The sequence below is a fragment of the Brachyhypopomus gauderio genome, chromosome 15 (assembly GCF_052324685.1).
Source record: "Brachyhypopomus gauderio isolate BG-103 chromosome 15, BGAUD_0.2, whole genome shotgun sequence".
NCBI lineage: Eukaryota > Metazoa > Chordata > Actinopteri > Gymnotiformes > Hypopomidae > Brachyhypopomus > Brachyhypopomus gauderio.
In genome coordinates this window covers 1728285-1739357 of record NC_135225.1, presented here as the reverse complement: position 1 = coordinate 1739357, position 11073 = coordinate 1728285, and the positions used below count along the sequence as shown (strand labels likewise).

The 11073-nt window shown below is 45.8% G+C and overlaps 1 protein-coding gene across 1 annotated transcript in view; it reads left to right on the top strand.

Annotated features, from left to right (window-relative positions):
* epas1b (endothelial PAS domain protein 1b) overlaps positions 1-9609 on the top strand; it is a 32723-nt gene extending 23114 nt beyond the window's left edge. Inside the window, exons 8-15 of the mRNA XM_076975437.1 lie at positions 4644-4791; positions 4902-5110; positions 5227-5420; positions 5529-5642; positions 5839-6311; positions 6416-6518; positions 6628-6733; positions 7218-9609. Coding sequence (XP_076831552.1) covers positions 4644-4791; positions 4902-5110; positions 5227-5420; positions 5529-5642; positions 5839-6311; positions 6416-6518; positions 6628-6733; positions 7218-7369 — 1499 coding nt within the window. The 3' untranslated portion in view covers positions 7370-9609. The remainder of the gene's footprint in view (positions 1-4643; positions 4792-4901; positions 5111-5226; positions 5421-5528; positions 5643-5838; positions 6312-6415; positions 6519-6627; positions 6734-7217) is intronic.
* The last annotated feature ends 1464 nt before the right edge of the window (positions 9610-11073 follow it).

Sequence of the window (11073 nt, the reverse complement as noted above, 5' to 3'; positions counted from 1 at the left end):
CCTAAAACAGGTTTAGTTGAGACGGGTTGATGGAGCTCGGGGGTTCTTGAGGGCTGCAGTGATTGGTTGTTGAGAGCAGTAGTGATTGGTTGTTGAGGGCAGTAGTGATTGGTTGTTGAGGGCAGTAGTGATTGGTTGTTGAGGGCTGTAGTGATTGGTTGTTGAGGGCAGTAGTGATTGGTTGTTGAGGGCAGTAGTGATTGGTTGTTGAGGGCTGTAGTGATTGGTTGTTGAGGACTGTAGTGATTGGTTGTTGAGGGCTGTAGTGATTGGTTGTTGAGAGCAGTAGTGATTGGTTGTTGAGAGCAGTAGTGATTGGTTGTTGAGGGCTGTAGTGATTGGTTGTTGAGGGCAGTAGTGATTGGTTGTTGAGAGCAGTAGTGATTGGTTGTTGAGGATGGTAGTGATTGGTTGTTGAGGGCGGTAGTGATTGGTTGTTGAGAGCGGTAGTGATTGGTTGTTGAGGGCTGTAGTGATTGGTTGTTGAGGGCTGTAGTGATTGGTTGTTGAGGGCAGTAGTGATTGGTTGTTGAGGGCAGTAGTGATTGGTTGTTGAGAGCAGTAGTGATTGGTTGTTGAGGGCTGTAGTGATTGGTTGTTGAGGGCTGTAGTGATTGGTTGTTGAGGGCAGTAGTGATTGGTTGTTGAGAGCAGTAGTGATTGGTTGTTGAGGGCTGTAGTGATTGGTTGTTGAGGGCAGTAGTGATTGGTTGTTGAGGGCTGTAGTGATTGGTTGTTGAGGACAGTAGTGAGTGGTTTTTGAGGACAGTAGTGAGTGGTTTTTGAGGACAGTAGTGATTGGTTGTTGAGGGCTGTAGTGATTGGTTGTTGAGGGCTGTAGTGATTGGTTGTTGAGGGCAGTAGTGATTGGTTGTTGAGGGCGGTAGTGATTGGTTGTTGAGAGCGGTAGTGATTGGTTGTTGAGGGCTGTAGTGATTGGTTGTTGAGGGCTGTAGTGATTGGTTGTTGAGGGCAGTAGTGATTGGTTGTTGAGGGCAGTAGTGATTGGTTGTTGAGAGCAGTAGTGATTGGTTGTTGAGGGCTGTAGTGATTGGTTGTTGAGGGCAGTAGTGATTGGTTGTTGAGGGCAGTAGTGATTGGTTGTTGAGAGCAGTAGTGATTGGTTGTTGAGGGCTGTAGTGATTGGTTGTTGAGGGCAGTAGTGATTGGTTGTTGAGGGCTGTAGTGATTGGTTGTTGAGGACAGTAGTGAGTGGTTTTTGAGGACAGTAGTGAGTGGTTTTTGAGGACAGTAGTGATTGGTTGTTGAGGGCTGTAGTGATTGGTTGTTGAGGGCTGTAGTGATTGGTTGTTGAGGGCAGTAGTGATTGGTTGTTGAGGGCTGTAGTGATTGGTTGTTGAGGGCAGTAGCGATTGGTTGTTGAGGGCAGTAGCGATTGGTTGTTGAGGGCAGTAGCGATTGGTTGTTGAGGGCAGTAGCGATTGGTTGTTGAGGGCAGTAGTGATTGGTTGTTGAGGGCAGTAGTGATTGGTTGTTGAGGGCAGTAGTGATTGGTTGTTGAGGACAGTAGTGATTGGTTGTTGGGGGCAGTAGTGATTGGTTGTTGAGGGCAGTAGTGATTGGTTGTTGAGGGCAGTAATGATTGGTTGTTGAGGGCAGTAGTGATTGGTTGTTGAGGGCTGTAGTGATTGGTTGTTGAGGGCTGTAGCGATTGGTTGTTGAGGGCGGTAGCGATTGGTTGTTGAGGGCGGTAGTGATTGGTTGTTGAGGGCGGTAGTGATTGGTTGTTGAGGGCTGTAGTGATTGGTTGTTGAGGGCTGTAGTGATTGGTTGTTGAGAGCAGTAGTGATTGGTTGTTGAGGGCTGTAGTGATTGGTTGTTGAGGGCAGTAGTGATTGGTTGTTGAGGGCAGTAGTGATTGGTTGTTGAGGGCAGTAGTGATTGGTTGTTGAGAGCAGTAGTGATTGGTTGTTGAGGACAGTAGTGAGTGGTTGTTGAGGACAGTAGTGAGTGGTTGTTGAGGACAGTAGTGAGTGGTTGTTGAGGACAGTAGTGATTGGTTGTTGAGGGCTGTAGTGATTGGTTGTTGAGGGCTGTAGTGATTGGTTGTTGAGGGCAGTAGTGATTGGTTGTTGAGGGCAGTAGCGATTGGTTGTTGAGGGCAGTAGCGATTGGTTGTTGAGGGCAGTAGCGATTGGTTGTTGAGGGCAGTAGCGATTGGTTGTTGAGGGCAGTAGCGATTGGTTGTTGAGGGCAGTAGTGATTGGTTGTTGAGGGCTGTAGTGATTGGTTGTTGAGGACAGTAGTGAGTGGTTGTTGAGGACAGTAGTGATTGGTTGTTGAGGGCTGTAGTGATTGGTTGTTGAGGGCTGTAGTGATTGGTTGTTGAGAGCTGTAGTGATTGGTTGTTGAGGGCAGTAGTGATTGGTTGTTGAGGGCAGTAGTGATTGGTTGTTGAGGGCAGTAGTGAGTGGTTGTTGAGGGCAGTAGTGATTGGTTGTTGAGGGCAGTAGTGAGTGGTTGTTGAGGACAGTAGTGATTGGTTGTTGAGGGCTGTAGTGATTGGTTGTTGAGGGCTGTAGTGATTGGTTGTTGAGGGCAGTAGTGATTGGTTGTTGAGGGCTGTAGCGATTGGTTGTTGAGGGCAGTAGCGATTGGTTGTTGAGGGCAGTAGCGATTGGTTGTTGAGGGCAGTAGCGATTGGTTGTTGAGGGCAGTAGCGATTGGTTGTTGAGGGCAGTAGCGATTGGTTGTTGAGGGCAGTAGTGATTGGTTGTTGAGGGCTGTAGTGATTGGTTGTTGAGGACAGTAGTGAGTGGTTGTTGAGGACAGTAGTGATTGGTTGTTGAGGGCTGTAGTGATTGGTTGTTGAGGGCTGTAGTGATTGGTTGTTGAGAGCTGTAGTGATTGGTTGTTGAGGGCAGTAGTGATTGGTTGTTGAGGGCAGTAGTGATTGGTTGTTGAGGGCAGTAGTGAGTGGTTGTTGAGGGCAGTAGTGATTGGTTGTTGAGGGCAGTAGTGAGTGGTTGTTGAGGACAGTAGTGATTGGTTGTTGAGGGCTGTAGTGATTGGTTGTTGAGGGCTGTAGCGATTGGTTGTTGAGGGCAGTAGCGATTGGTTGTTGAGGGCAGTAGCGATTGGTTGTTGAGGGCAGGAGTGATTGGTTGTTGAGGGCAGTGGTGATTGGTTGTTGAGGGCTGTAGCGATTGGTTGTTGAGGGCAGTAGCGATTGGTTGTTGAGGGCAGTAGTGATTGGTTTTCTCCTCTCTTCACCATCAACACCCCATCACCCTAATTTGTTTTATCTGCCTTTATCCAAACATCCAGAGGTGAAACTCAATACCTGCCCATGTTCACGGACCCTGGCTGTCCGCACAGCGCTGACGGGTCCAGGTGATAGGGCCACCAGGCCCTGCGGTGGACAAATCGCATTTCGCACACGCGTATGAGTTATGAGCGTGATTCAAAAGAGCCTTATTGGATTGGCTCTATTAGGGGCGACTGCAGTGGGCATTAAGATGTCTTGAATCCCATTATGGCTGACTTGTGACAGGGAAGATAAGAGCGTCGGGCTGACCAGGACCGCTGCATCCTCGGCTGGGCCAGGTGTCCCAGATTGCCCTCTAATCAGATGCTGGAGGTGGAGTGGCTTCTATCTACAGTGACGTTAACATGCAATTAGGGCCCTTTCATTGTGTGTTGAGCAGAGGAGCAGCCAAAGGAGTGTTGATCTGGATTGGATTTGTTGAAAGGGAAGCGGAGCAGGGTCAATGTGTGTGTGTGTGTGTGTGTGTGTGTGTGTGTGTGTGTGTGTGTGTGTGTGTGTGTGTGCGTGTATGAGTGTTTGTGTGCACATGTGTGTGTGTGTTTGTGCGTGTGTGTGTGCATGTGGGTGTGTGTGTGTGCGCGCACACGTGCATGTGCATGTGCGTGTGTTTGTGTGTGTGCGCATGCGTGTGTGGGTGTGTGTGAGTCTGTTTGTGTGTGTGTTTGTGTGTGTGTGTGTGTGTGTGTGTGAGTGTGTGTGTCATAAAAACATATGAATAAACAGCTCATCTAATGGCACCTTTTGCAGTGGACCATTAACTGGGACATAGATCAGTGCCACTAGCTCAGAATGTATCGCACTCATCTGAGAACACACAGACAAATGCGCACACACACACACAGACACACACACACTATGCCATGTTGCCGAACTATCCCCAAGGGTTGCATCATCTAGCCCAAGGCCGCAGGCTCCTTGGAGAAAGGCCCCTCTATGAGTCTGGCTGTCCAGCTGCACACTCTCACGTGGCTGCCCGGCCCGGTCCGGCCCGGCGTGACTAGACTCCAGAGGAGCACGTGCTGCTCTGGGTTCATCTTGGACAGGGTGAACCCTGCAGCCCTGAACCCTCCGCTTTCCCACGCCAGAATTGGACTGGGTCCAGGCCAGAAGAACTACAGAGACGGCCTGTCAAAACTTTGTATTGTCAGCGGCTGCGTGCCTGTCTCTCTCTCTCTCTCTCTCGCCTGTCTGTCTGTCTGCCTGTCTGTGGGTCAGCTCTTCCACACTTCTGTATCTGCCACTGCGGGTAATGTTTTAGAGTGTCATATATGTACAACATATTTGACTAAGATGACATTTGAACTTTGAATATTATGAGTCATAGAACTGACCTTTTACCTTTGCCCCACTGCAGTGTGCACCAAAGGTCAGGCAGTGACTGGTCAGTACCGGATGTTGGCCAAGCATGGGGGCTACGTGTGGGTGGAAACCCAGGGAACTGTCATCTATAACAGCCGCAACTCCCAGCCTCAGTGCATCGTGTGTGTCAACTATGTCCTGAGGTGATTGCAAGAGCACAACCTTCTGCTTTAAGACACTTTACATTTAGTGTCCGTCAACTAAGAAATGAAGTCCTATCATGTTTTCATGCTCCATGTTGTTCTATGGACAGTGACATTGAGGAGAAGTCCACAGTCTTTTCCATCGACCAGACCGAGCTTCTGTTCAAGACCCACAACATGAGGGACTTCCTCAGCCAGGTTGGGTCAGCTGTGCCTGGTGAGGCACCGGGAACCATCTGCACCAAGTTCAAAGAGGAACCTGTGGATCTCCTCCACCTGGCTCCAACAGCTGGCGACACCATCGTGGCCCTCGACTTCAGTAAGGCCTTCAGCTTCTCCGCACCTTCAACAAACACCGGGCTAAACGGCACATCGAACTCCTCGCTGCTGAGGTTTCGGTGTTTTATGGTGGCTCTGACCCTTCTGCTCATCCAGGTCGTCCTCCGTATGAGGAACACTCTGGCTGCTGTGAGGGACCCTCCATGCCTCCTCCCTCAACACACTCGCTCAGCGAGGACCATAAGCCGAGCTTCACCACGGAGGTGCCCAAAATGGCCGCCGCCTTCTCCGTCTCTCAGGCTCCGCCCCCATCCAGCAGCGGCACTCCCAGCCTGAGCACCTGCTCCACAGTAAGGCCGCCACCCGGACGACCGTGTTTATCATCTACGTCAATTTTCTTGATCGTGATGTGTCAGTTTTGCTGTGTGAGTCTCAGTGGGTTATATGTTTTTCTGTAGCCCAGTAGCCCAGGAGATTACTACAGCTCAGTGGATAACGACGTGAAGATGGAGCTCACTGAGAAACTGTTTGCTCTGGACACACAGGAGACAAAGAGCTCCTGTGGCCAAGAGGTAGATACACACTACAAGTTTATATGTGAGACTCGACAGTGATTTGAGTTATAACAGCAATAGACAAATGATGGCTCGGCTTGAACATCTTGAACATACAGCTCACTTCATGTGCCGTAGATCTAAAGAGTGCCTTGTGTAGAAGAGAAGCAGGGCTCGGTGTACTTGCGAATCTGACCTCCTCCTTCTCTTTCAGACTGACCTGAGTGATCTGGACCTGGAAACGCTGGCCCCTTACATCCCAATGGATGGTGAAGACTTCCAGCTGAGCCCCATCTGTCAGGAGGAGACCCCGCCTGAGCCGTCCGCCCTGGGGGTCGCTCACCAAAGCTTCAGCAACATCGCCAGCCTCTTCAGGCCACTGACCTCTCCTCCCAAGGCTCACCTCCAACACAGCATGCGTTCTGCCAGGGAGAAGCCGACGCCCACACCCGGTCCTCCCCTGGACCCGTGGACACCCATGTCATACTTTGGCCCGGCGCAGATGCTCGTGTACCACAATCCATCTAGCACGCCTCTGTCCTCCATGGGCGGGCGCCAGAACCTACAATGGCCGCCGGACCCGCCGTTAAATTACCTGAGTCCCAAGGTGTGCGGGGCCGAGTCTTTGGCAGCTAGCTGTTCGTGCCTGGCTGTGCCACAAAAGTGCGTGCCCCTCCACCGGCAAAGGTGAGCACGTCCTCTCAATACACTCCTCTTGGCAGTACACTCCCACGCTAAGATACGATGCCGTCTTTGCAGTCAGTGAGGGTAACGAGTGTGTTCTTTGGCAGGTCCGCAGAGAGGTTTGGCCGTAGTGAGGTGTACGGGGACATGAGCCCGGCCCGCCTTGCAATAGCTAACAGCATGAAGCGATCGTTCTCTCAGATGAACATGGTGAGTGAGGTCGTTTGTCACACGTGTACCGTAGACACAACACAACAAGTCATTGGTGGTTTTTTGAGTCGCAAACACGGAACCGACATGGATTATCTGCACGTCGTAGGGGGAAGTGTTTGCGTCTAGGGCGTCAGAGATGATGTGGAAAAAGATGAGGAACGAGAGATGCGCGGTGTTGGAGAGAACATCTCACAGCACCAGTGCCTTATCAGGTAGAGAGATCTTCATGTAACACCTATGTGATAAATAAGTATACAATTTAAAACAGGTCTTAGCAGGGCTGGAGTGGGACACTTTTTCAGCCCGGGAGTTTCATGCCCAAATCCGGCCCAAAATTATTTTCCCCTCCCAATCGGCCCAAACTAGAGATTGACATGAGTCGGCCCATCGGGAATCCTCCCGAATCTCCCGATTAGCCACTCCAGCTCTGGTTCTTAGGTTGAAAATAGTTTCTTGCTTCAAAAAGAGTTGCAGTGCTTCAGATTTTCCATACAATTCTTTCAGACTTTTTAGATTTTACATAAAATTGTTCTGTTTACTGCAGTACAAAAAAAACCCACTTTTGACAATCATTTATTTTTAAATCACTGTTTGTGTGCTGCAAATGTCCACCTGGAACATCACGTCCACTGCAGACAGTGTGAGGAGTTGGTTATGCATGCGGTAAAGGACGGTTTTGTTCTGGCTTTTCTGCAGGTGTAGTAAGCCGCCTCTTCGAACCTTCGTCCGAGACGTGCTGTCTACCCGAGCTGACGCGTTACGACTGTGAAGTTAACGTCCCGCTACACGACAGCCTGCGCCTGCTACAGGGCAGCGACCTGCTACGAGCACTGGACCAGGCCAATTAGAGCCCCAACACTGCCCTTTGACCCCGTACCTCACACCACCTACAGTATCGGCCACGGTCCTGACGATACCCATCAGCATACACAGTGCTTAACGCCCACACATCTACCCTACCACATTACAACAAGAACGTAGCTTTGATTCTATTTTTATTGTGTTTATAAATTAAATATTATATACAGTATAAAACTATATGCATATATATATATATATATATATATATATATATATATATATATATATATATATATATATATATATATATATATACAGTTTATTATTTTTAGTTACAAAAGCTTTCTTACTGAGTTTATTTTTGGTATTAGTTGGATTACTCTTGCAGAGTTGTACTGTCTTTGCTGGCTGTTTCTTGTCCTGATTTTCTGTTGAAGTTCCCTTTCATTAACAGCAGCAATCTACTGTCTTGAAGAAAGATGATCTACTGTAAGAATGTTATTTGTTCTCAAACGCTGTTTTCCCCTCCAACCTCTCTGACATTCACCTTTCACCTCATATTTATGCATGATTAAGTGCCCGGTCTTCACTTCAGTTCATACCAGTGTTCTGCCTCCCTCCCCCCCCCTCTCTCTCTCTCTATCTCTCTATCTCTCTCTCTCTCTCTCTTTATCCACATGGTGACCACTTCATGTGCTTTTCCTTTTGGTATGTTAACTGTAAACATGATATTTAAAGGAAGATGCTCTAAAGTTTCTACTCTGAGTTTCTCTATATTGTAGCGTTGTAGCGCTCAAACACCGGGGTACTTTGTCTGATCTACTCAGTAGATGTTGACTGGAGTGCAGGTTTGGAGCGGTCTGTAGTGCTGCTATCTGATCCATTCTAGTGGCATTTTTTCCTCTGTGATTATATTTGTCAGCAGGCCAGTGCAGTTTTACTCTAGGGGGGAGAAACAAAGATATTGAAGAGATGAATGAAAACATTCTGCCCTTAAGATGTAGCAAAACAGATATTTTAAGAGTAAATTCAAGATTATCACTGCCTTTGATATATCAGTTTAACAGTATTGCTGTCACATCAGCTGAGGTTGTCTTTAAAGTTGAATGACCTTCATTGATAGCAAAATTTTACCTAATTACTGAAGTTTTGACTATAGTATCCCTTTCATATAAACAAAAATTTAACAGTTGTAGTCATTGGCTGTCTTATCCGCTGTTCCTACACGCACATACGCACACATGCTCCATAAATGTGTTTTTGTTGTTCAGAGTTACGTTTTATGAAGCTTTAAGTTGTACCTAGCCAATCAACTGTAGACAGTTATGTACAGTAGACACAATATCAGCCCGATGGGAGAGAGATGGAGTGAGATACGAGTTCTCCCTGTAGTCAATGACTGAGAGACACCGACCTGCTCAGCTTGACAACTGATGCTGGTCTCTCTGGTCTCACAGTCTCTCTGGGCTTCTTTTTCCCTGTATTGCTGTATTTATGAATTGTTGCAGCAAGATTAGAGGAGAACACTCTAGAGGGGGACACTCTAGAGGGGGACAAATTTGACAATACTTTCTGAGTCCCTTATACTTTATTGATTTAACTTTTAAAGATCTAGAGAAATCAACCATAGACCATGCTCAAAATTTGTCGGAATGAAATAAATAAGTGGAAAGTGACTGATTTCATGAGAACAATACATGGAAGACCAGACTCAGAATACATTAGCATAATTTTCACTGTACCACTATTTCAAGGTGTTGAACAAGAGTTTTCTGGTGTTATGTGACTCAGATATTTATTTAGCCTATCCAGTATCCAACATTACCTGTTACAAAACACCGTATTAAACATTCTCTCTATCAGAGATCACTGCCAAAGTTAAACAGAATAAACATGCACATGTCTGTCACATTGTGTTATGGTTTGATTGAAACAATGTGGTCAAAATGTCACTACTTTAAACTCCAAGTATCTTAGAGGTTTCTTATTCATACATGAGCAGTATAAAGACATAAGGGGGGGAAATGACCTAGAATTTAAAGTTTAGCTTTTGTTGTGACCTGTGACTGTTTTTCAACTTTAAAGACAACCTTAAATTAAGTAAATAATTTCCTTGGACAGACAATTATTCAATTAAGAGTTTGGATTGGTTAGCCATAGTAAGCAATCCTTAATATAACAATGATTATGATATATTACTATTGTTGACATTACTGTATGGGAAACTGTACCCAGTAAAAAGTTGGTATCTCTGCACTGATATATTATTAAAGCATATTGATCTTTATTCTCTGTCATTTATTATTCTTTATTATTTTTAAGTGTTTCTGTGTTGATTAGTGACATTCCTGTTTTTTTTGTAATTTCCTGAATCAATTTAATCATCACTTGCTTCAGACTTTTCTTTAAAAAAAAAAAAAAGACTTGTAAAACGTGCTCGCACTCTCACAGCAGGGGCGGACTGGCATACATTGCTACCGGGGATTTCCCCGGTGGGCCGATGGGTTAGTGGGCCGCCGGTGGTCTAACTCAGCCCGTGGAGGAGCCACTGCCGCGCACTGCGGCCCCGGCCCGTAGTCACGCTGCTGTTTAACGGTGTTATTACCTCCCCCGCTCCAGTCAGACTAACCTGCGCGGCCGCGGACTGGGCCTGTAAACACATGAACGAGTTGGACCGGGTCGCGGACTGGGCCTGTAAACACATGAACGAGTTGGACCGGGTCGCGGACTGGGCCAGTTGATGCGGGCTGACGGTATGCAGCGGAGATCAGAAAAAAAACCAACTTGTCCCAGAAACTCCGGGCCGGACTACGAAAACATACAGCAGTTTAAATTGTAGATAACATGTTATTTTAAATGTACTGCTGTAGCCTCTGCAACGTACCATGTACAAATTACCTTAACATGGTTAACACGGACGCAAGTGGCGGTCTTAAAGGTTCCAAAGCAGTGTTTTTTTTTTAAAGCTATTGAAATTCTTAGATTAAAACTAACCACCACAAATAGGTACGAGGAAGAAATACCCACGTTAGAGTTGTAGGTTGTTCTTTAGGATGCACTTTGCGTAAAACAACTTGTTTGGTGGTCTTATGATGGACTATTTAAAAGCCACCATGTGGCTTTGTAATCATATTATTGCTGGAATTAATATTGTCCATATGACAATAAACGCCGTCATATACACTACGTGCCATGTATAGATTCACATACAGTATACACACACACACACATATATATATATATATATATATATATATATATATATATATATATATATATATATATATATATATATATATATATATATATATATATATATATATATAGTGGGCCAGTCTGTCAGGAACTCCCGGGCCACTTTTTCTCCCCAGTCCGCCCCTGTCTCACAGGGTCACGTGCAGCGCGGAGTCGAGCGCTACGGTCAGACGCAAAAGTAGAACTGAGCCAAGAAGAAAGCAAAATATATATTTTACTAGGGAAAATATAAATAGTAACGCACAGTTATTTGGATAAGTAACTTTAATCTGATTACTGGACTGGAAATAGTAGCGCGTTATATTACTCGTTACCGAAAAAAGTGGTAAGATTAGAGTAACGCGTTACTGACATCACTGAACGTGAATATATATATAGGCTATATATATATATATATATATATATATATATATATATATATATATATATATATATATATATATATAAATTATTATATATTATAATATATTAATAATAAAAATAAATAAATATTCAA